This window comes from Echinops telfairi, unplaced genomic scaffold (genome assembly GCF_000313985.2).
Source record: "Echinops telfairi isolate 266 unplaced genomic scaffold, ASM31398v2 ScPeMD7_3;HRSCAF=10, whole genome shotgun sequence".
Lineage (NCBI taxonomy): Eukaryota > Metazoa > Chordata > Mammalia > Afrosoricida > Tenrecidae > Echinops > Echinops telfairi.
This window is the reverse complement of record NW_022103899.1, coordinates 23,596,395-23,622,176: the sequence shown is the minus strand read 5'-3', so window position 1 is coordinate 23,622,176 and position 25,782 is coordinate 23,596,395. Positions and strand designations below refer to the sequence as shown.

The 25,782-nt window shown below is 43.8% G+C and overlaps 1 protein-coding gene across 2 annotated transcripts in view; it reads right to left on the bottom strand.

Annotated features, from left to right (window-relative positions):
* The window catches only part of PLCL1 (phospholipase C like 1 (inactive)), a 397,849-nt gene that overhangs the window by 35,685 nt on the left and 336,382 nt on the right, over nucleotides 1-25,782 (bottom strand). For both annotated transcript variants that reach the window (XM_045295058.1, XM_004701522.2), the window contains exons 4-5: nucleotides 17,626-17,701; nucleotides 15,069-15,178 (exon numbers count right to left, since the gene is read on the bottom strand). In XM_045295058.1, coding sequence (XP_045150993.1) covers nucleotides 15,069-15,178; nucleotides 17,626-17,701 — 186 coding nt within the window. The remainder of the gene's footprint in view (nucleotides 1-15,068; nucleotides 15,179-17,625; nucleotides 17,702-25,782) is intronic.

Sequence of the window (25,782 nt, the reverse complement as noted above, 5' to 3'; positions counted from 1 at the left end):
AAACAGTGAGAACAACCACACAACCTGGACAGCCTTGCATGCCTAAGCCTCTTCCAGCTCCTAGTCCATCTGTACTGGTGCAAGCAGTCTGGAGGAAGACACTGCTGACTCCAAAATGTGCCCCCAGAGAATCTGAGTAACTTGACGCATTAACTCTTCCCTCTCTTTTTCGCTTTTGAAGAAGGAGGGGAAGGGGAGAGGGAGTGGCGGGGGTGGAGGGAAGGAAAGGAAGAGGGAGCGAAACCAGGTTCAATCTGGAGAAACAAAAATTCTTGTAAGGCAGATTGAGAATTCTAGAGGAAGGCAATTAGAATAAATATTTTAATGTAGCTGAGAACTACAGCTCTTATTGCATCTTTGCGGGGGAGGAGAGCTCACTGTTCAGAAACTAGATGTGTCTTAACCGATCAGGAACTTCCGTAATACGTCACAGTCAACAGGATCCACAGACGCACCATTATCCCTGCTGTGGAGACGCAGACAACAGAGAGATCCAGAATATTCTTTTTGATGAAGGACTTCCTCTGGATTGGCATCTTTTTATCCTGGAACGCAGTGTAAATCAATTTGAGAACTTTCCATCGCTAAGTACAATGGTCCCTAATGTCCATTGAGAATAGTATCTTTTAGATAAACACTCAAAGAGGTTGGCTATCTTTAGAATGCATAGCTTTGTCCTGGCAGACTTAGAAACCAAACCATGAGGGGCAAGTATTTTTTGCTACCTACTGAAGTATTCTTTGTAGCTAGGAAGAAACCAATACTCCACTTTGTCCCTGGAAATCCAGATTCTGCCCAGTAATTTGATAACCCCTTCATTTAATCATCTGGTAATGCAAAAATCTAAGACCGAGTTCCAAATTCTACTTATGTGATAGGGAGTCTTTTATTTTCAGAAGTTAACCTGTTCCCAAACATTAATGTGATGATGATGATAATGATAAATGTTTCTTGCCTAACTCAAACAATATTTCTAAACAATCATGTGTAAATTATTTTTTATAAAATTCCAACCTTATTTTTTCTAGAACTAAGAGGATTTCTAAGTATCTATAATCTTTTCATAAAACCAAACATTTTTACTTAAAGGGAAAACTCACTTCCTAGTTATTCTGCTTTTATGAAGGGGTACCATCACTTACTACAAATGCTTAAAATGACAATATGTGGCAAGTGACAAATGATACAGATTGACGAGAAGTAGAAATAAGGGGGACATCTTTTCAGCATGGGTCTATGACTATATTATCTTATATGCAATATATAATTGGGGAACCTGGAGCTACTTGAAACAAAAGAAGTCTATTTAATTGGAAAATAGTTGCTTTTGGACTGAGGCAGATTTTATTTTGATCTTTTCAAGATGGCTTTAAATTAGCAACACCAAATTTCATTATTCCTAATCCCAATATTATTACGTATGCATACATTACATTGTTACATGTTATGTCACGTGTGTGTATGCATTTTTGTGGAAGCGGTGATAGTCATGTGGGAGAATGCTTTCTTCCCCTCCGTGAGGGAGGCAGAAAGAACGCTGGTGGCTTAGTGGATTACAGGTTGGGCTGCTAACCGCAAGGTCAGCAGTTTGAACCCACCAGACACTCCAGGCAAAAACGATGAGGTTTTCTACTTCCCCAAAGATCAGCTGCCTCCACAACTCACAGTGGCAGTTCTACTCTTGTCCTACTGGGTCACTGTGAGCCGGAATCGGTGTGATGGCAGTGAGCTCCAGTTTGGGATAAGGGAGGCCAGCATGGGTTTCTGGCCCTGGTGGAGTCATGGTTACTTGCTGGGCTGTGGTCCACATGGTCAGCGGCTGGGAAGCCACCAGCAGCTCTGCAGGAGGAAGATGGGCCTTTCTACTCCCGTGAAGTCACCGTCTTGAAAACCCAGGGCTGGGTCGCCATGAGTCAGCACTGACCCAATGGCAGTGACTTTGGAGTCTTATTTTGATACCTCACAGCCTGTCCATGGAGGCTTTTGTGCTGCTATGATTCCGGACAGGTTTCAACAATAGCCAGACTAAGATCAACTAGCAAGAAAACCCTCTGGATCACTGCAAGTCCATTTGCACCCACTCCTGGGCTGGAGCAGGACAAAGCAGTCACTTGCGCCTGACTGCGCTGGAGGCTGCCATGTGCTCGAGGCGAACTCAAAGGCCAAACCCAAACCAAACTCATTGCCACGGAGCCAATTCTGACGCACAGCAGCCCTACAGCACGGGGTAGAACTGTCCCTGGGGGTCCAAGACTGTAATTCTTCACAGGAGTAGGAAACAAGCCCGGTCTTTCTCCCAACTCAAAGGCAGTTAAGGATGTACAGGTGTGTGTGTAGAAGTAAACATATAAATATCCGCAAACATAGTATTTCATATGAGAGGGGACTTCAAGAAGCTGTGGGAGAATGTAAAATAGTGAGTATGTGATAGTCTTGAGTTGCCGTTTATCGGGTACCCTCTGAGAAAGAGTTTCCCCGCCCATAACCCTGGGATAGTAATCTGCTTACTCTCTCACTAGGACCTTCCAACCTGAAGGCCAAGGGAGTATTTCCATTCCTCTAATCTGCTACGGCATGCCTTAGTCCAGCAGGCGCGCGCACACACACACACACACACACACACACACACACACACAGCATGCATATGTACACATGTGAAGAAGCACGCTGACTTCACCTTGATCTGGGTTATTGCTGCATGTCATCTGGTTTACATCGACCTTTCAGGACAGAGTAGAACTTCTTCAGAGTTCCCTGGACTATCATCTCTACCGCAGCCGATAGGCAGGGCTTTTCTCCGGCTGCCGAGTCACCACTGTCCCCCTTTTGATGAGCAGCTAAGCACTTGACCGTGACACCACCGAGGCGTCTTCAGATTTGGGTTCAGGATGAGACAAGTAGATCGTTTTTCTCAGCCTTTTCTCCCTTTGGCTTGTATCTGTAAAACCTAAATAATCCACTGCCATCAAGTTGATTCTGACTCCCAGGCACCCTGCAGGCCAGTGCCAACCTGCTCTGAGGGCTCCTGAGACTGCAAATCTCTACAGACAGAACTCATCTTTCTCCCACAGGGCTCCGTGTAAAACCTAAGAGGGGATTAAAAAAACCCCACAGAATGAAACCTATTTGATATCAATTTTTCTTCTTTCTGTTTATATCATAAAAGGCAGTTTTCAAACCCACCTTAGCTAAGACTCCCTCTTAGAAAGTGAGTCTATGGACACGAAGCAAATTTCCTCTAAAGGAAGGCTCCCTGAGGGGAGAGCGTGACTTTCCATAACCTCACAGGTTGGAGCTCAGTCCCCTGGTTTATGATGTATCTATTCATTAGGATCCTGCCACTTCTGAATTATTCAGCATCATTATGAAACGCAGCTTTCATCTGAAAAAAAAAAGTGTGCCTCGGAGAGACACTGAATTGAGTCTTCTTGGAGATAAAGCGCAGTGGCCTGTGCCTCCCTCGAGCTGTCAGCAGCCTGGCTTTCATCTCTCCTCAACCCCAGGGCAGCACAGCTGGTAGGCAGCCACCGCAGGCAGAAGTCTGGCCACCACCTCACCGTGAGCCAGCTTAGTGCTAGGGCGCTTTAGCACTAAACCACTCGATTTTGCAGAACAAGAGCTCTCTGAAACAATGTTGAAAGCTTATGCCTTTGCTTATTACAGAGGCAATACATGCCCACACGCGTTTTACAAGTGAACTTACTCTTCTTATTGAAGCTAACGGAGCAAATACTCTTGGTTCGGTAATTCGGCCTCGTTCTTACTATTGAGTAGCGGACATCTCACAACAGCCAACAGGCCAGCATCCTCCTCAGCCCACGCAAGCTGTCAAGTAGATTTTATGGATGCGCGTGGACAGGAAATGCTACCACTGATCATTCTGCAGAAGGTGGGTGATTAAATTCACTTGTAATTAACAATATGACTCATGACCAGATTTGATATGGCAACGAATTAGCTCCGATGCTAACGAGTAGTAATTAAATAAAGGAGCCAGAAATGTTAGCGCTCCCCAGGCCATCCTGAAGGAGATGCAGCACATCTTTATTCTGATTTGTTTCCTTCCCACCACGGTTTTCAGACGGGGCTGGCAACCACATTCCAGTCTCAAGATACAAAGCACGGTTTTTTCACAGGAGGCTCCCCAGGCCTTTCTGATGAGGTCAAATCTGTTACCCATTTTCACAGTCTCGCAACTTCTCCTTCACAGCACTCATCCCTGCGGCAGATGTGACCCTAACTGTGAGATTACCGAATGAGTGTCTCCTCAACTACACAGCTGGTTGCATGATGCCAGGGGCGGAGATCAGGTTTTGATTAACCACCATATCCCTAGGGATAAGCTTGGCACACAGGAGGGAGTGGTTAAATCTTTATTGGCTGACGGAGTTTGATTTCACACACGCCATTGATGTAGGTGCTCTGAAGTCATTTAAATGCAAAGAGAGCTTATGAAATGAAACATGGCCTGGCCGCGCACCTTCCTGACAACCACCGCCATGCCTCAGCCCCACGTGGTAACCACCGTGCCAATCCGTCTCACGGAGTTCCTCCTCCGTCTCACTGATCACTGGTTCTGCTCACCACCATCTTCTCCAGGGGCAGGGCCCTCTTACTAACGTGCCCCGAGTAGGTGAGATGAAGCCTCACTACCCTCGTTGCTAAGGCACATTCTGGTTGTCCTTCGTCCAAAATACATGTGTTTGTGCTTCCAGCAGTCCACGACACTTGTAAGATTTCTTCAACACCACCACGGCTCAAATGCATCTTCTCCAGTCTTCTTGGTTCACTGGCCAACTTTTGTACCTGCCTCTGAGACGGCTGAAAACACCTTGACTTTTGGCAGGTCCACCAACGTCTCAAGGTGACATCATGTTTTCGAGCACTTTCATACGGTCTTTTCAGCAGGTTGGTCCAGGGCAATATGTTGTTTGATTTCTTGACTGCTGCTTCCATGGGCATTAATCATGGATACAATTAATATTAAATATAATATTAATATTAAATCCTGGACAACTTTAGTCTTTTCTCTGTTTATCGTGTTGTTGCACATTGGTCCAGTTATGAGTATTTTTGTTTTGTTTATGTTAAGGTATAATTCATATTTTATGGGCTACAATCTTTTACCTCAGCAGTAAGAGCTCTTTGCTAACATATACATGCAAAACCTCTTTTATGCTTTCTGCCTTCACATTTATCAAAGGTGGAAATCAACTTCTGGTGGGAGGCCAACCAACACCAAGCCCACTGCCACCAAGCAGATTCTGCCGCACAGCGATCTATGTGGGGTGTCTGAGGCTGTGACTCGTTAGAAGAACAGGCAGTCTCATCTTTCCCTTGGAGAGTGGCTGAAGGATTTGAACAATTGACCTTGAGGTTAGAAGTTCAATGTCTAAACTTCAGGGCCTTCATTCTGTACCAATAAGCCGAACAAAAATTCTAAAAATTAGGTTAGAAGTATATTTTCAAATACATAGTCCAAGTAGCAAAATATCTACCTTAGGCGATAAAACCCTAGGAATTTATGCAATAACTTCTTAATGCATACACTCTACTCCCTAAGGTTTAATAATATTTTCTTTTAGGTATCAAAATAATGACCCTGACATAGGAGGTTCAAATGGTTTTCTCTAGAACTGATCTATCTCTTACCTGCCACCCACTTTACAATGGCATGCATTGTTAAAGCGGGTGGTGGAGGGGACAGGTGAGTGTGGCGCTGGCTCGGTTGAGAGAGGCTAAATTGGCTCCCACCAGAATAATACCCTCCTTTGGGGCATCATCACTTTATGTGTGTCCTGGTTGCCTTCACCAGGTATTTCCTGCATGACAAAAACCACAAGGGCTGAACTGAAATAGCATTTTAAAGGCAGTTAATAGACAAACATAAATGACTGACTAGGTAACCTAAAGAATATTTAGACTTGGTCAATATACAATATTCCTCTCAATTGCTGTTAGACACCTATAGACCTAGATGGAGGATATGTCAAAAATAATACTTCCACTTTTTGTTGAGTTTATTTTAAATACAGGTTTCAATGATTTTGTAGTTGCTTTTTAAAAAAATATTTTCTAGGCACCTAATCCATATATCATATGATTAATAATTCGATCATCCAATCATATCAAGAAGTATTATACAATCATTACCACAATCAATTTTAGAACCCCACCCCCACCCCTACCCCAGCCCATGGCTACTTTGCCTTCAAAATGAGTTATGTAATGACAATCAGTTCTAGTGCTCTCTCCCCCACTTCCTTCATAGTTTACTCCCCAAATCTCCTCATCCTCCTATAAGCCCATACATCAGTTATCATTTCTATGAATCCACTCGTTCTGTTCTTCATAAACTGGGAAACCCAAGAGAAACAACAAAGAACAAGTTGGAATAAAGTGGTAAGAATAAAATAATAATAATGTAAAGATAAAAATACAAATAATGAGTCAGAAAGAAAAGACCACCATCAATATATAAAAGCCAAGGACGACATTTTTGTCATGGAACACACAAGATATAATTTCACCTAGAACATCTTCAGGTTGGGTCAGTAGGGAGGTCAACTGACCAAGCATCAAGCTAGATCCAGCATCATTAAGATTGCAATGATCTCTGTTTAAGAACCTTTCCTGTGGCTAGTGGGGGTCTGTCAGCCGCTTAATCTAACTAGTTACTCTGCAGGTGGGTTTTGGTCTCCCACTGTCCTCCATAGCCTTCTACAAATTGAGTACTCATCATTTTAGCTCTGATACTTTTCCCTTTGTCTTATTTGAATTTTATTGTTACTGTCTTTGGATCACACAAGCTGGTGTGCTTTTCCATGTGGACTTACTTGTCTCCTTGTTTGGTTGGCTGCTTGTTTGACTATAAGCCTTGAAGACCCCAGACACTATTCCAAATGATAGCCTGACACTACATACTTTCTTCACCACACTTTACTGTAGCACCCTTATCTCTAGTGATCATTTCATGAAGGTGAGTATGGGGCAGGACCATGTTATCAGAACTACCTGTTCTTGGATTGGGACTGGAGTTAAGTAGGAGCCCAGAATCCATCTGCATGATCATGGGATGGATATGCACGACAGAGATTAACTTTGGTGGCTGTAATATGACAAAATCAAAACCCCCAAAAAAACAACTACACCAACCACAGCAACAAACCAACCAGCAAACAAACAAACAAGCTAAAGGAAAACAAAAAGGTACAACATTATCAATCATGCCCCTGGGGTATAAGGCAATTTCACTGATAGCATCATCCATTTTCCCCCATGACCCGGCATGCCAGACACTGTGGGCAGGAGGAGCCTATACGAGTGCAGTTCTACCTTGAGCCGCAACCCACGAGCTATTGTTCCACACAGTTCCATCTCTCATTCGATTGTGCTCTATTTACCCTAAGTATGGGGATTGGTGCCAAAGGGGACCTTCCTGCATCAATTCTTCCAAGTTCAGATCCCTGCCCAGCAGATCAAAATCCGCCATGTCACCTCGAAGTGGGCATTGAGGTACAACCCAGGGGGCCCCCCCAAGGTCCAATGGCCACCACTTCCACAGCCTGGGTCAGGCACTGTCTGCTTCCTCTCCCATCCAAGTCCCCCAGTCCTCCGTCCAAGGGTGCAGGCAACTTCGAGGCAGGGCTCGGTTCATTCATGGGCCTCTATGCCATGCTGCCTCAAGGTCAGCTCCACAATCATCATGGCATCCGGGGCGTGGTTCACCAAAGGTTGGGTAGAAACGTAAGGAGACTTTTTACTTAACTGCGTATATATTAAGTCCTCACTCTATAACCCTTGGAGAGTCCCTAGGTGGTGTCAACAGTTCATGTACTTTGCTGTCAACCAAACAGAGGTGGAGTCCACGCAGAGGCACCTGGGGAAAAAGGACGGGGGCTCTACATTGGACAAACAGCTGCTGAGAACCCATGGAGCACAGTTCTACTCTGATACGCAGGAAAGCCTCATGAAGTGGAACCAACTTACTGGGCAGGCAGTTTACTTGTTTTCCTGTACCTCTAGGACGTGTGCAATCTGGTTTGCGTAGACCGTACCCACCACTACCTGAGGCACTTGATACTGGCCCCACTCTGCTGAAGACAGATTGGACCATGCGGCTTGCTTTGGTGAGTCAATGTGACCATTAGGGACCGGGCCAGCCACTGGACAGAGGCTTTTACATTTGGATCATAAAGCCAATTTGTGCTTCCCATGGACATGCAATATGAGCAAAACTAGGCCGTTACTCAAAGCCACTGACATTACGGGATCTTTGTTACCACAGCACACAGCCCGTTCTGACTGATCCCGAAGCCTAGAGACAAAAAGAGATTTTCCCAAGGACACATAGCTAGAAAGCATCTGGCTCCAGACTCTGTTTCTCAACAGTTGGTGTTAGGAACAATATTAAGCATGATTTTTTATTAAGGCATTGTATCCCTGGGTGGGGTCTTCTGGGGGAGCAAGCCTAGCCTTTTCCCAGCTCCCGCTGCAAGTATAGCCATTTGCTGATAGACACACCACTGGAGGGCAAGATGCACAGCACTGACCACACCCCCTCCTTAGCTACGTCACAGCAGCCCCTGGGGCATGGCAACCATAGCTGGAAGTAGTGCCTGCTTTGATAGACCATCTGTGTCCCTTGGAATGCGGTGGATGCTAGTCTTGCTGACACTCAGTCCTTTTAAGATGGATGCGCTCCTCTCACTAGCCCAGCATCTTAACGCCCTCCGCCTCCTATCTCTCCTCGGTCAGCAGAACTACAAAGCTGCTCAAAGGCTCTACTAGAAAGGCTCCACCACCCATCTGTCAGCTTGTTATACTTTGTGGGTCTGCATATTACCAAGATGTTGGACGCGATGCCATTTGGGTATTTCAAAGACCAGCGTGGTCACTCGGGTGGATGGGTTTCAGCAGAGCTTCCAGACAGACTGGTAAGACAGTCTTTGAATTCTATTTACAAAAATCAGCTAATGAAAAGCGTGTGGGCCATAACAGAGTATTGTCCAATGTAGTGCTAGAACTAAGGGCTCTGTGTTAGAAAGCAATCAAAACACACATTGGCCACAAGGTGGTGCAAGATGGGATTGAGATGACCAAGGGTGTGATGATGGAAGTTGGGAGGAGACGGGCTGTACATGGTATCACCATGCCATTTCCGTTAAGTAGCAAGATTCCCCACAACCGTGAGAGCCTGGGACTGGAGGAGTGGATGAGGAAATGTTCTTAGATTAGAAACTCAAGAATGAAGCATGAGAAGCTGCAGCCTGGGCGAAAAGGAAAATGCAGTTAAGATAAAAGCAGGAGGAGGCAACAGTTCAAGAACTCACAAAATGCTAGCTGAGGAAATGACTGGTCATGTCCACTGACATAAAGCTATAAAAGAGATCCCGTTCTCTTGCACATGCTAGAATGGTTGAGTTGCATAAGCTGGAAGTCTATGTAGGAAAAGTAGAAATGCATTATTATTCAATAGGAGTGCCCCGTGAGGAAGGAATAGTTTTATTTATTATTTATTCAAACTATATTAAGTTAATAATCAATGGAATTCTTGAACACATAATATGTAAGTCTATTTCTAATCGGTCTATTTCTTCTTGAACTCTTATGATCACTTATGCCACTTACATTCCTAGATAATTATATTCTTGATAATTATATATCCTTAATATCTTTTTATACATTTCCATAGGACACTTCTCTCTAGCCTGCTAAGATTTTTTCATCAAACTTTTTAACAAGTAAAGAGAATGGAATCTAGTTCCTTAAAATAGACCAAAGACCAATCTAGAGGAATATATACTCAGAAGTCCACCTACCAATATACTCCCAGGATTGATTTTAATTACATTTTTATGTATGTGACTGTGATCATCTTTCAATTATAAACTTTCAAGTTATTTTTGTACTTAAAGAGTCAAACTCAGGCGTCAAAGAACAAAAAATCAAATCATTGTGAATGAGGGGGAGTGCAGATTGGGGACCCAAGACCCATCTGTAGGCAACTAGCCATCCCCTTACAGAAGGGTCGCGGGGAGCAGACAAGCCAGTCAGGGTGCAGTGTAGTAATGATGAAACATACAACTTTCCTCTAGTTCCCAAATGCTTCCTCTACTACCACCCCGCCCACGCAATCAGGATCCCAATTCTACCTTGCAAGTCTGGCTAGACCAGAGGATGTACACTGGTACAGATAGCAACTGGAAACACAGGGAATGCAGGACGGATGATCCCTTCAGGACCAGTGGTGGGAGTGGTGATACTGGGAGGGTGGGGGGAGGGTGTTGTGGAAAGGGGGAACTGATTACAAGGATCTACATATAACCTCCTCCCTGGGGGGTGGACAACAAAGAAGTGGGTGAAGGGAGTGGATAAGGTAAGACAAAATAATAATAATTTATAAATTATCAAGGGCTCAAGAGGGAGGGGGGAGCAGGAAGGGAGAGGGAAAAAGAGGAGCTGATACCAAGGTCTTAAGCAGAAAGCACATGTTTTGAGAATGATGATGGCAACAAATCTACAAATGGGCTTGACACAATGGATGTATGTATGGATTGTGATAAGAGTTGTAAGAGCCCACAATAAAATGATATTTTTAAAAAAGTCAAGCCATTCTGGGTGGGTCCACACCATTAAATTAATTCCACTTGCTAACAAATAGTGTTTTACCAGTGATGCAGTACAAGTCCATTTCTTTCTGCCAAGAGAAGCTCTTCAAAATTATCATGAGCAAGAATACTATCAGAAACAATGACAATTTAGCATAAAACGTTAGCTATCTATGCAAATGAAATGGTGATATCTCTTAACAAATTTTAGTATCTTTTTAAGATGAGGGGGGAACTCCTGAGAAATTTTAATTATATGTTAATAACCAAAGAAAACCCATTTCTGAAGGACCTCATGGAGAATAAACAGATGAAAGGAAATATGAACATGTGAGGGTGGCATGGAATGGAGCTCTTATCAACCAATGGTTATCATCCAAGGTGCAAAGGGCTGAGTCGCTGAGATATACATTATAATATCATTACAAACAAAATATGGTGGCTATTTAAAGAGTTCCATTTTGCGCACAATTTTGAAACAAAAAAGGCAGAAAGGAAAATGAATGGGCTTATCATTGGATATTGCCATGTAATAAGAGTGTGGAGAAATGTGAACCTGTGCTGTGCTGGTCTGTACTCTGAACTCACACACGGCACTAGCATAAAGGGGAGCACATGCATGGGAGTTCCTGAGAAGCCAGGGTGGTGCTGTCAGGTAAGAACAGGGCTGCTAACGGTAAGGTCAGAGGTTCAAACCCACCAGCCTCTCTTTGGGATCAAGATGGGTTTGTCTGCTCCCATAAAGCTATCCAGCCTTGGAAACACCATTCCGGGTCCCGGTGAGACAGTCGACTCTAAGGCAGTGGGTTTGGTGTGGTTTGGGATTGAGAACGTCCAGGACAATCTTGATTTTAGTCTCCTGGCTAACCTCTGAGTTCTAATCACTGGTTTCAAACCCTCAGGTACAATCATTATAATTCATATTTTTATATGACAAAACCATTCATCGTTTTGTCTAAAAAGTTTCCTCCCCTTTCCCAGTCATGTATTAATCTCAGATTAACACAATGCTGAAGTGCAGAAAGTGTAAAAGGAAGTTAATTTTTAGCCTCGGTTCCCTTTGCCTCTAAAGTCAGGGCTGGTGTCCACCACTCCCTGCTGTCGACCCACCAGCTCCCCAGAGAGCACGTTTCTCATCTTCCCCAGCTCCTTCTTCACCGTTTGGAAGCTACAATTAACTTGTGTTACACACACAAATCTACAGTCTCCCGTGATTCTGGAACTGAATAGTGTTAGATACACAAATCTACATAGTCATCTGTTATTCTGCCATTTTTATGCCCCTACCCCAGAAAATGGGGAGTACTCATCTAAATTGAGTGTACGGAAGCATCTGCAGTGAGCACCACATAATGTGATAGGTAATCCCTGCCACATCCTACGAATCTAGTGGTCATTTTTCACCAGGGTCCTAAACCACCAAGCCCACTGGCACTGGGTCTATCTGGACTCATGGCAACCCTAACTGAATGAAGCATTCACAGCAGTGGAGTGACTTAGAGAAAAGGGAATTTATTAGAAGACTAGCAGGAGCTTGGAGAACCGTAAGGCAGGGAAAGCAGGGCTGCAGAGCCAGCAGGATGGACAGCCCCAAACCCAAGAGATGGACGAACGGAAGAGGCTTCCAGAGGTGGGTGGGCTCAGAGCAGCACCTCTACAACTGACAGTCTCCAATAAAGCAGGGTCTTTTCCAAGGAAGTGCCCACCTGGCATGGCTTGAATCATTTGTCCTGCTCTTGGGAAAGGTTAGTAGCCCTAGTGGCTTAATAATTATGCACTGGGCTGGTAGCTGCAAGATCGGTAGTTTGAAACCACCAGCTGCTCCTCCAGAGAAAGATGAGGCTTTCTGCTCTGGAAAACTGTTCTAGTCTTGGAAATCTACAAGGGCAGGTCCGCCATGTCTTGTCAGGTGGCTATGAGTCCTAACAGACTCATGAGAGTGAGGTTTTCCTTTTCTTTCTCTTGTTTTGAGTTTGGGAATGGATACCTGATTAACAGGCTCACCAAAACCAACAAGAAGAGAAAGGAAGTGTTGGAACTATCTCCTCCTCTTGTTTAAATTCCTAGTGCTCAATCTGAAGTACCCAGAAGTAACATATGAACTATAATAATAGGAGATCAATTCTATTTGAAAAGATTACCTTGGGATGATTTGCACCAACTGGTATTTGCTCAGCTACATATAACAATTGGCATCTGCCACCAAACCAGAAAAAGCACAAACCTTGGACAACAGTTGTTTGCGTTTGTTGTTGGCTGCCCTTTCACCCTATACACAGTGGAATCAAACACTGGACCTGTGCCATCCACACAACCAGGTGCCAATCAAACCACTGGATTTCATAGTGTGACTTTCACAAGTAGCTCTCCTAGTCCACCTTAGTCTAGAAGTTCCACTGAAACCTATCCAGCCTCCATTGACAGACAGGTGCTCTCTATCCACAAGTTGCATAGGCTGGGAATCAAGTTCAGGTCTCCTGCACAAAAGTCAAAAATCTTACCACTGGACCACTGTTGCCCCTCTTTGGGCTTAAACAGGATGCTGGCAAACAAGGGAAAAAATTCTCAATTCAGAAAACTCACAGCCATCAAGCCGATCCTGACTCAGAGTCACCTTGGGGGCAGGGTAAAACTGCCCTGTACATTTACTAGACTGTAATTCTTTACAGGAGTAGAAAGCCCCATTTCTCTCTCTCTCTCACAGAGAGACTGGTGGTTTCAAATTGCTGACCTTGCAGTTAGCTAGGCCAACACATAACCGCTACGCCACCAGGGCTCCTAAGGAAAGAAGCCTCCCACTCCAACAAATAAACCAACACCCTGCCATCAAGTGGATGCTGACTCATAGGACACCCCCCCACCCCCCCACCACCCCCCCACCCCGCCAAATAAACAGCAACAATAAACCCTTATCTTCCAAAGGTCACCTTCACCTAGCCAAAAAAACCCTCAAGACAAACAACAAGTAGCAGCAAACATAGAGTGCTATGATAAGATAATAAATATAATCTTCAATGAGATAATATAGACAAAAGATCTAAATGCATTGTGACTTCAATCTTCTGTCTATATTACCTCATTTAAGTCTCACAAAAGCCCGGGCATATTATCAGCAGCCTTAGAGACATTAAGTAACTCCACTGAAGTCTCTCAACACTCAGGCAGGCGGCACACAGAGGCTGCACACACTCACCCTCACACCGGGCTGCCTGCACACTCTCCCTTACACCCGGCTGTATGCATTGAATTAACAATTAACTCGGGGAAGTCAGGAACTGTATCCCGGTTTTTCCAGGTATTTCTCTGCATAACTGAGTTTTAATAAATATCTTCTGACTGAGTTTTTTATAAACTCATAGGATGTGTTTTAAAGTTCACTTAGCACTTCGACATAGACATGTACAACTCTTAGAGCAGGTTAAAGACACAGGTTCTGGCTTCAAACACTAGTGCAGCCATTCCCCAGGTTAATATACACACACAATTTCAATGCCTAAGTTTTCCTACCTGCAAAACAAAACGATAATAGTATTGGATCACGGTGATCCGAAAGTAAATCATTAATGCAGGCAAACGTGGAAGAACAGGGCCTGGTCTCTATACCTGAGTTACAGTCGGTGTCACTGTCGGACTTCTCTCAAGGCTGGCAACTGGTTCTGTTGTCTGTGGCTGGTTGGGTTTGTCCTCCCTGCACATACCCAGAGTAATTCATCATTTCTTCTTTCATGGAAGGAACTAGCCAAGCGGCGCCTTTACTTCAAAATTCTAAAACTGAATTCAGCAGTGGTCTCAACCAAAATATCATTTTCAACAAAATCTCAACCAAAAATATTATTTTCAAAAAGACATAGGGATTGGTTTCAAAATAATCCTGCGATGCCCTCAGAGATTCTGTAGTTAAAGTCTCTTCCAGTCCCTCGTAACAGTGACGCTATCGAGCAGAAGCACGTATGGAAGTAAAAGCACACTCCAACACAAAGCAGGCAAGAGAGCCAGCTCTCATCCATGTTGTCTTCTGCCTCCACGGCAAACCTCACTTCCCTGGCAAGGTAAACCGCTTGTCAGCCCCAATATGTATCTCCCTTCTCTCTCAGACCATGAACTAGTCATCAGACCACCCAGCCCAACAAACAAATCCACTGCTGTCAAGTTGATTCCGACTCCTGTCACCCCTGTAAGTGAGAACAATGCAAAACTGTTTTCTAGGGTTTCCAACACTGCAAATCTTTACCAAAAAAGGAAGTCTCATTTTTCTCCTGCAGAGCAGCTGGAGGGTTCGAACCGCTGACCTTCTAGTTAGCCACCCAACAGTTAACCCAGGAGGGCTCCTTTCATCAAATCCAGTCACCATGTTGATCCACCAGTGCTTCTCTACATGTTGGGGGTCCGAGGAAGAGGAGGCAATGTGGGAAGGGGGTTGAAAGACAAAGAGGGAAGCTCAATATTTATTTCATGTACCTTCAATACTGTAATGTTCCAAGCAAAACTCTCGGTGGCTTTGTTGAGTTTTCTTCCTTTCAAGCCTTCCTTTGATCCCAGGTTATGAAGTTCCTCATGAAATTCCATTGCTTTGAATAGAGAACATATGAGAAATATTTGTGTACATTTCAGAAAATTGGCCTTTATCATGAAAATACTATTAATCACCATAAAACTTGTTGTTCCTATCCTCTCTTTGAAATCTCTAAACTAAATTTTCTCTCCCATTATGTTCATCCCCAACAAATGTCTGTCCTCAGGGAGAAAACCAACAATCATCAATACATTAGGCTAAATTATATGTGAAACATTGATAAAAGACATTGGAAGTTAGGAAGCAAATTCTTCTGATGCGTTGGAATCATTATGTTTTTCACCGTGGCTTTTGTATAAAATGGCACAATGTGTGTGAATGGTGGCTATATGTAATAAATATATATCTATCACTTTTCCCTATGAAGCAAACTTATGGCATGACAGCAGAGGCCCTGGATACCACAAAAACCCAAATTTCCAGGTAATTACTCAAGGTTGGTTACAAATAAGCCTTGTAACAAACAGCGGTTCTGGAAAACCTTTAACATTTCATATTTAGGACAAGACATCAAGAACTTCCTGGGGAAAGTCACCATGCTTGGTAAAATAGAGGGGCAGCAACAAAAAGAGGAAGGCCCTTAAAAAGATGAATTGACAGTGGCGGCGGCAGAAATGGGCTCAAGCATGAAAACAACTGGGAGGAGGATGCAGGACCAGACAGTGCCGGGGGTCTTCTCGGAGTTGAAAACGACTCGGTGGCACCCCCCACCCCCACCCCCACCTTCTTCCCCAGGCATCCATGCAAGCTTCAAAACTACACAAAACAGAATCACCATCATCGGTTTCTCCCGTCTTTCTTTTGGCACCTTGAGAATGAAAATTATGGTCTCTCTGGACAGCGAATTCCATCTTCAGAAAGTTAGTAAGTGAAAACAAGTCAAAATCGTTTCCTGGAACTTCTATCCCCAGGCTCTGCCTGGGCCCTCACCGCCAAGCTCCAATCCCTTGTCCAGGGAACTTCACGCTGCCTTCAGGTTGGTTCCAACTCACGCAGATCCCAAAGGACAGAGGAGGACTCTTCCGTAGGGTTTCTGAGGCTCTAAATCTTTAGGGGGATAGCCTCACCTTTCTCCCTCAGAGCAGCGAGTGGCTTTAGACTGCTGCCCTTGAGGTCAGAGTGAAACAGTGTGGGGACCTACATCCAGGAGCGAACCTCCTACTCAAGGTGAGCTTGAAACAGTCCATATGAGGGAGGTGATTAGCACCACTCTCTTTTTCCTGGTAACCCTCCAAAGCCAAACCCACCACTGCCAAGGTGATTTGACAATCCTATAGGACAGAGTAGATATTCCCCATAGGGTCTCTATGGCTGTAAACCTTCATGGAGGCAGACTGCCACAGTTTTCCCCCATAGGTACGCTATCAGAGGATTCAAACCTCTGATCTTCCAGCTAATGGCTGACCCCTTAACACAGTCTAAAATCACATTCGTTTTTCTGCTGCTCTATCACAATGGATTCACACAGCAGAGCAGCAGAGCATCCTTTCACAGCCTGGGTTCACAAAGCTGTAGGAGTTGTTAAAAGTCCCTGGGCTCCAGTTCCCTCATTAGTGACAAGGGTGATAACAAGACTATTGACTTTATGGGATAGGGTGAAGATTCAGTCACTATGTGTAAAGCTCTTAAGGCAACCCCTGTGAACGTGAAAGCATTATTTAAGTATTTGGTTTTTAATTTCATGCTCCCAGTTAACTGAAACATCTAATCCTGGTGGTCAGGCAGCTCAAAGCACCATTTTAAATGACTGATATGGGTTCAAAGATCAGTTTCACCACAAGTTAATGTGGAATCTTGCATATTTGTTCAGAAGCCCAGATACCTTCTCTGTAAGTTAGAAATAATGACTATCTTGCCCAATTGCTGTGAGAATTAAGTAAGGTGGCACATCACATGCATGTATGTCAGAATATCGCTTCAGTTTTCATTTTCTTCAAGGTAATCTTCATTGTCTTCCCAGTCATCTTTGTGTGGGGGTCCAGGATCACAGGAAGCCAACAAATGTAAAAGGGTATTGATAAAGGTGAGGATAAACAGAAGTGTGCCTTCACAGACGTGTGATCCTCGAATCCGCGAAGGAAGAATAAATCAAAAACAAGGACTAGTCAAAGGGCAAGGCTAGGTGAATCGGCTGACGGTTCAAGGTATAAAGCTAAAGTGGACCATGAGGAGTAGTGTAGAACCCTCGTGTCCATACCAGTATAATAATAGTTGGGATTCCACAAACAAAAAGAGTGGGCTCACTCAAAATATCTTCATGTTCCACACTCCCCTCCCCCATACTGTCAGGTCAATTTCAACACAAACTTTGTGATAACGCAAAGTATAAACTATGGCATCAAATATTTGAATCTGAATAGAAAGAAATAGAATACTTTTAAAAGTCCATTTAAATGTATCATCATTATGGTTTCCAAACAAAAGAAGCGAAAAAACAATTACCTGTTTTCTGACATTGTACAATCTTTTCATGGACTGTGTCTGCCATTTCTATAAGAAGCCGGTTCTCTTGAATCATCTGTCACAAAATAAATATCAAAAGGGAGTTGTCAGAAATCCTTAAAGTGGTCCATTGGGAAGATGAGACAAACAGAATGCCACCCATGATGTCACTAGGAAGCCATGAGCCCAACCAGGAAAGACCGGGGGGTGGGGGTGGGGGGTGGGAGCAGGATAACCTCTGCTCCAACCCCCATCCACTCCAACACTGAAGGTTGAATTGTCTTCTTTAAGATTGTTCCAGATATGTAACATGTCTGGCACAAAGCAGGTGCCCAACAAATAACTGTTGGATAAATGAGTACCATTCCTTTCCATCCAGATCATGTCGCTTGAACACTCTGATTCTCCCTTCCCTCGCTCCACAAATGACCCCCAACTTACAATGGTGCAAGTGGTATAGGAACAAGAGCAGGGAGAAACAGAACGGGATTCATCCACTGATGAGCTCAAGGACTCCTGAACACAACAGTGAGGTTGGCAGCTTGAGTCTGTGTGATCCAGTGGAGAAGGAGATCTAGTTCTCTCCTCAAGCAGGGCTACCCTACCAAGAATGAAGAGAGAGCACAGGTCAGAGCCAGAAGCTCAGGAGAGCATATAAATAACAACACTGAAGTAGCTGCTCCTGACCTTCGCGTTTGGGTAGAAAACAAATATATCCAGAAAGCAATTGATATGCTGGGGAAAATGAGGTAACAGTTTTGTCAATTGAAGAATAGAAGACCCTGTATGTGAAGGAGTAGGAAAGATTATCATGGCCCTTGGTAAAGAACTTGTGCTGTCAGAAAAATATAGAATTGGGGATCATTTGGGATTGCAAGCAGTGGAAAAATGCCAAGTAATAAGCAATGCCTACATTTACACTACTCTGATTTCTTGTTGCTCTTCCAGGTTGTCTGATTTCCTCTGCTCCAAGAATTGATCAAATATCAACTGAAATGGTTCAACAAGCTGATGAAGTGCTGGAAGCCCTCACTTATCTATGCCAGGAAATTGGAAAGACAGCTACTTGACCAACTGACTGGAAGAGATCCATATCTGTACCCATTCCAAGAAAGGGGACCAACAAAATAGGCAAACTACAGAAAAATATCATTAATATTACATGCAAGTAAAATTTTGCTGAAGATTATCCAATAACAGTTGCCGCAGTACATTGGCAGAGAGCTTCCAGACGGTCAGACTGGATTCAGAAGAGGATGCGGAACAAGGAATGTAACTGCTGTTATAAAAAGCATCTTGGCTGCAAGCAGAGAATGCAAGAGAGATGCTTACTTGTGCTTTATTGACTGTGCTAAGGCACTGTGTGGATCATAACAAAATACAGAGAGCCTTGTGAAGAATGAGGATTCTAGAACACTTCATTGTGCTCATGCAGACCCTGTGCATTGATCAAGAGGCAGTGGTGACTTGAAGTACTTGTTAATGAAGATCAAGGACGGCAGCCTTCAGTATGGATTTCAACTCAATGTAAAGCAGACCAAAATCCTCACAACTGGACCAATAGGTAACGTCATGATCAGTGGAGAAAAGATAGAAGTTATCAAGCATGTAATCTTGCTTAGATCCACAATCATTGCTAGTGAAAGCAGTAGTCAAGACCTCAAAGGATGCAATGCATTGGGTAAATATGCTGCACAAGAACTCTTCAGAGTGTTGAAAAGCAAGGAGGTCCCTTTGAGGACCAACCTGCACCTGACCCAAGCGTGGTATTTTCAGTCACATCATATCATGTGAAAGTTGGACATTGAATAAGGAAGAAGATTGATATATTTGAATTCGATGCAGGCAAAGAATAGTGTAAGAACCATGGGCTGCCAAAAGAACAACAAAAGAATCTGTCTTGGAAGAAGTATCGCCAGAATGCTCCTGAGAGGCAAAGGCAGTGAGACTTCATGTCCTTTGGGCAGGTTGTCAGGAGAGATCGGTCCCTGGAGAAGGACATCATGCTTGGCAGAGTGGAAGGGCAGTGAAAAGGACGAAGGCCTTCGACAAGATGGACTGACACAGTGACTGCAACCCTGAGCTCAAACATAAGAACCATTGGAAGGCTGGTGCAGGACCACATGGTGTTTCCTGCTTTTGTGCATAGGGCAGCTGTGAGTTGAAACGGACTCAATTCCCCCTTACAACGACAATCATTCTACGTTCACTTGTCTGCCTCACTGCTCTGAAAGGAGCCATGGTAGAATCCAAAGTGAATGGGAAAGGTCTTGAGTAGATATTGTTGAACAGATTTGAGGCTCTGCATTCACTTCAAGATATAAAACAGATCATGACTACAAATATGCAAACAGCGAGTCACAATCGCTCATGCCTGACTTCATAGGAGCCAGGATTGAGTTTGGATTAAAGGCTTGGCATTCTGCTTTAAACCTCCAAAATCAGAAACCAAACTCACTGCCATTAAGTCAACGACTACTCCTAGCGACCCTACAGCACAGAAGAGAACTGTCCCTGTGGCTTTCTCAGATCGTAACTCCTTACAGAAGTAGAAAGCCTCATATTTCTCCCAACAGGCAACTGTGGCTTCAAACTGCTGGTCTTGTGGTTAGAGCCCAACTCAGAGCCACAACCAACTCAAACACCATCAAGGTTCCTCAAACATCAGCCATTGAAACCTTATGGAAACCAGTTTGAAGTTGACAGAAGGCAACTGGTTATCATAGGGGTTCCCACTGTCCTTAGAATTCTGTCATTCAAACAGTTTCTATAGTCAACTTTCAATCATTGGCTACTTGTGGAGAAAAGAAATATGATTGTAATGGACTAATATTCCAGGTAACATTAAACTAGCCATGTCAACTTTTCCTTACAGGTAAGCAATTGATCTTAGTTGCTAGAAAGAAAAAACAACAACACCTGACTTGGATTTCATCTGTTTCCTTGGTCTCCAGAGATCCCGATGCAAATGATACAAGAAGTGCAGAAGCAGAGGAGAGAAGAGGAGAAGCATGCACCTCCTCGGCCCACCAACTGGAGAGGGAGCACTCCCAGCCCACTGAGACTGGGTTGATACAAGTGACAGAAGCCTGCGGTGACCTGATTTGCATATCATGTTTCAGCCTGGTCTCCCAGTGGCTTCTGCCTCTACAGGAAGAAGCCATACAAAGGACTTTTCTTTAGTTCTGTCATATGATTATCTCCTAATGGATCTTATTTCCTTGCCATGCTTTGTATCTAAAAGAATAAAGGAGTTGCCCAGATAAAAATGAGCATAACTCTCAGCATTATCGGTGTCTTTAACCATCCTGGTTAAGGCTGTCAGTGAGGATCAAACACGCTACTTTCAAGGGGACGCTTTCCTTAAGGGGACAGTAGCACTTTTATTCAGAGATGGGTTACATTGTCTAACCCCTCTAACTCTGGTGAGGTGAAAGGGAAATGTCCTTCCAGCTCTTCTCAATAAAGGGATTAATTAGTTGTTCAGATCATTGCAGCAATTGAATGATACTACAAATAGGAGCACTTGTTAGATCTAGGCTCAGAAATCTCCTGATTCCAATTTTCTTCTACGTGATTTCTAGACTTTAGAACCACGGAACTTTATATTTGCAAGGCTCCCTAAGGACCATCATGAAGAAGCCTGTTTTATAGCCGAGAAGACTGAGTCAAAAGTCAACTTGCCTAAAGCCACACAGCTAGTCAGTGAAATAATTTAGGCTGAAACCCAGGTGTCCAACGGGTGGAAATGGTTGTGATACTGACATTCTATGGAGATATAGATTGTTTATTGCAAGTACAAGTTGGTAAAGCGCTAAAGTTTCAGGAGAATAAAAATTTTCCCAAATCGACTCTCCCTTCCAGTACGACTTCCACCCCCCCCCCCAACCTGCCATTTTAAATAACCTTCCTGTGGGATCCAGGAAGGCAATGTACTAACATTCCTGCTTTTTCAGGGAGAAGTTAGGAAGTTTGGACAAGCACTCATTTGAGACGATGAGAGTCAATCCAAAGGTCGCTCTACGCTAGACCTATTTTCTCTCTGATGGAAATAATCCATCAATCTCTCGTCGTTCTTAGCCCACTGTTTGGATCCTCTAATATAGAACTTTAATTTTATTCTAATTGATTCATTTAAAATCCGATTGATTTATATCTTTGCTCACTTGAATGCAGATAAATTGCCTTAATTTTAAAATTTCTTAAAAGTTTTCAATCAAACACATAGCACCACTACTAACAGATTAGCATACTTTATGTTTGAGCCAAGTCAAGACTATAAAACTGTTCATTCTTGGTGAAACCGGAAAAAAACAAATGAGAACATCTGCAAGCTTTCTGGAAGGCCACTGCCTTTTCATGTGCACAACCAAGGGTTTTGTGTCCTCGGACTAACTCTGAGTCACATTTCCACGCCTGATTTATGGTGGCATGGGACAACAAAGTTGGCACAGAGCAGGTCAAAGGCCGTTTGTCCTCCACATTCATGATTGCGACAAGATCACCTTCCTTAAGCTGCCTTCTGCATACTGGGACCACTGTGAATTTCCTGTATCCTACTTGTATTGTTTGAGCCCATTGTTGCCATTGGCTCACACTTAACAACCATTGTCCGGACAGTGCAGTACAGGGTAGCGTTTCCTTCCGTTGTCCACAGGGTCACGAGGAGTTGGAACCAAGTCAACAGCACCTAACAACAGCCACAACAAAAGTTGTCCTGATTCCCCCCAAAAGATGTCAGCTGCATCTTGACTAGTCATTCAAAGACTGGTCTTTATTTAGCTCTGATTATTATTTTGCTGATTAGGAAAATCACAAGAATCATCTCCAGAATTTTCAGGCCAACTTGACTGACCTCCTTGCCTTTCACTAAAAGTGTCCCCAAGGATGTGAGTATTCAGCAACGCAAAGTGAACTTTAGGACGCACGCCCAATAGCCCGCAGAGGCACCGACCCAAAAGGCTTGCTTATTGCTGCCTCTCTGAAGTTCAATGTTCTTGAGACCCCCGGTACCACCTGGAAATTTTGTCAGCCCTCAGACACCGACATTTTCTCAGATGTACTAATTATTCTATCCAGACGATCGCACCATTCATTAACAGATTGGCACCCTTTCTTTGTCACAACACATTGTCACACTCACAAGTGAAAAAAGCTTCAATGAACTAAGGGCATCACATCCTATTTTCCAAATAACCAGCTCTGGTGTCGCACAGCCAGCCTGAGGTTGTTTTTCTGAGCTCCTGAACTATAGAAGCCAACATACTATTTGAAATTTAAACGAGTATAATGTCCCACACAAACCTTACCACGAGAATGAGTGATGAAAGGAGATGTCTTTGGCTTATCCAGTTTTCATTTAAGCTAATTACAATAAGCAAAACTTCACAGGGGCACTATTTCCCATCTTGAAGTGAACTATATCCTGGTAATCATGCTGCCTTGGGAGAGGCATTTAATCCAGTCCTAAAGCCCTGAGCAGGCCAGGGTGTTGGCTGCTGGGTGAGCAGCGGGATTAGACAGCAATTAGCTCATGCTGCAGATTCCTGGTCATGGTGCCTAATCACGTGCTTTCCAAGTTGCACCCCCAACTGACTGAGTGAAAGATTAAATCCCCCTTGGCTCCCGTTCTCTAGATTTTTCTCATTGCTTTGTTATCTTCAGAAAATCTGTTGCCCTCACCATAGTAACTTTTTAACTTTTATGCTAATGTTAAACGATTTTTTAACAGAGTCAGCTTTGGAGATTTTTTATGGCTATATTTTTACAGTCACAATCCACCTCTGAATGATATATTCAAAATACCCATGACCTAAAAGTTTTCAGGTACATGTAAAATACTTCATGGAACTCAATACTTTTTTCCCCCATCATTTTATTGGGGCCTCTTACAGCTCTTATATACATCAATTGTATCAAGCATATTTGTACATATGTTGCCATCATTGTTTTCTAAACATTTACCGTATATACTTGTGTAAGCCGAGTTTTTCATCACATTTTTAATACAGTTTTTGTGGAAAAATTAGGTGACTCAGCTGATATAGGCTTATACTCGAATATATGCAGTACTTTCTATTTGAGCCCTTGGCATCAGCTCCTCTTTTTCCCCCTCCCTACCCTCTCCCACCCTCATGAACTCTTGATAAGTTGTAAATTATTGTTTTCATATCTCACACTGACCGCTGTCTCCCTTCACCCACATTTCTGTTGTTCATCCCTCTGGGGGGTGAATTATGTGCCAATCATTGCAATCGGTTCTCCTTTCTTCCCTTCCTCCCCCCACCTTCTCCCTACTCTCCTGGTATGCTACTCCCATTTCTGTTCCTGAGGGGTTGATCTGATGTGGATTCTGTCTGTCATGAGCTCTTATCTGTACAGGTGGACATGCTCCGGTCTAACTAAAACTGAAAGGCAGGACTGGGCTCATGATAGTGGGGGGTGAGGAAGCTTCAAAGAACCAGAGGAATATTGTGTGTTACATCGGTGCTACACTGCACCTAGTTGACTCATCCCTTCCTTGCGACCCTTCTGTGAGTGGCTGTCCCATTGTCTACAGGTGGGTTTGGGGTCTCTGTCTGACCCCCCTTGTTCTCAACAGTATGGTTTTTTGTTTTTCATTTTGTTTTGCGTCTTCTGGTGCCTGTTACCTGATTCCTTCAATACCTCATGATCACACAGAATGATGTGCTTCTTCGATGTGGGCTTGTTGCTTCTCAGCTAGATGGCCACTTGTTTAACTTCAAGTTTTTTTCCCAGATGCTATATCTATTGATAGCCAGGCACCATCAGCTTTCTTGACCACATTTGCTTATGCACCCATTTTGTCTTCAGCAATCATGTTGGGAGGGTGAGCATCACAGAATGCAAGGTTTTTAGAAGAAAGTGTTCTTGCATTGAGGGAGGGCTTGAGCAGAGGCCATAAGTCCATCTACTTCCTTAATGTACTGCCATATAAATATATGTACATAGGCCTATACCTCTATTTTCATGAATTAATATATTCACATAGGTACACACCTATGTTTATATCTCTATCCATAGCTTTGCTTCCCAGATATTTCCTGTTTCCTTTTACCTTTCTCCTGCCCCACCATCACAATCGCCCTTCTTCTGCCTCTCAGTAATTCATCTCAGCTAGATTGCTGTTGCTCCAACACCACTGAGGTCTCTACATCCTCATCACTGTTGCTTTTAGTTCCTTAGTTGCTCCCCTGTCTATTTGCTCACCACTCCTTTCCCCACCTCCTCCGAGGTCCCTCCGGAACCTTCTATCCCATTACTTTCTCCTCGGGCTTACTACCCATGCCTAGCTTATATTAGTTGGCAAAACAACAATAACAGAGACAAAACAAAACAAAACAAAACAAAAACCCAAAAGATTGAATTTTTTTAAAGGGAGAAAAATAGCAAAAAAACAAACAAACAAATATAAAAGCATACATAATTCCAGGTCTGTCTGCTGACCTTTGTAACTATAAAAGTCTATTTTGGGGGCTTCTCAGGGGTTTTGGTGCTTTGCTTTGCTCCTGTTGCTGGTCTGTTATGTTCCTTTCTTGGTTCATCCCACTGTGTGGGTGGTCAGAGTGGACACAGTCCCCACTGTGTGTCCCCAGTACTGTCCTCTGTGTATGCGCCAGCGAGGGAGTTTGGAGTTTTTGTCAGCCCTACAGTCCTCTCTGTGACTTAGCAGCTCCATCATCCTCAGGGCTTGATGTACCAGTATGGGGTCTAGTCCCTCGCTAGAGGTTTGCTTCTGCATGGATGTGGCAGGCCAGCCACTCACCCCAACCTGTAGGGTTAGTGCTGTCCTCTGTAGCACATACTTCTGGAGGGGGGAGGGGGGCAGTATGGCTCTGATTGGGGCTGGCCCTGTTAACCTCTCTGCTCATGAGTTGCTCCAAGTGGTTACATTGCCCTCAAGGTGTTGGGGTCTACACTTCCACTCCCACTTCTGTGAGGACATAACCTATGCCCTCTCCCTCTTAATTTTCTGATGTAACAACAGGAGCACTGGGTCAGGTGATTCTACTGGATGTCATCTTAACTCCTCCTCAGAAAGAAATGCTTCTTGACCATGCATTCAAAAAAATGTTAGGGAGGTGAGAGCATTCATAAACTAAACATTCCCAAGATACACGGATCGTTTCTTTCTAT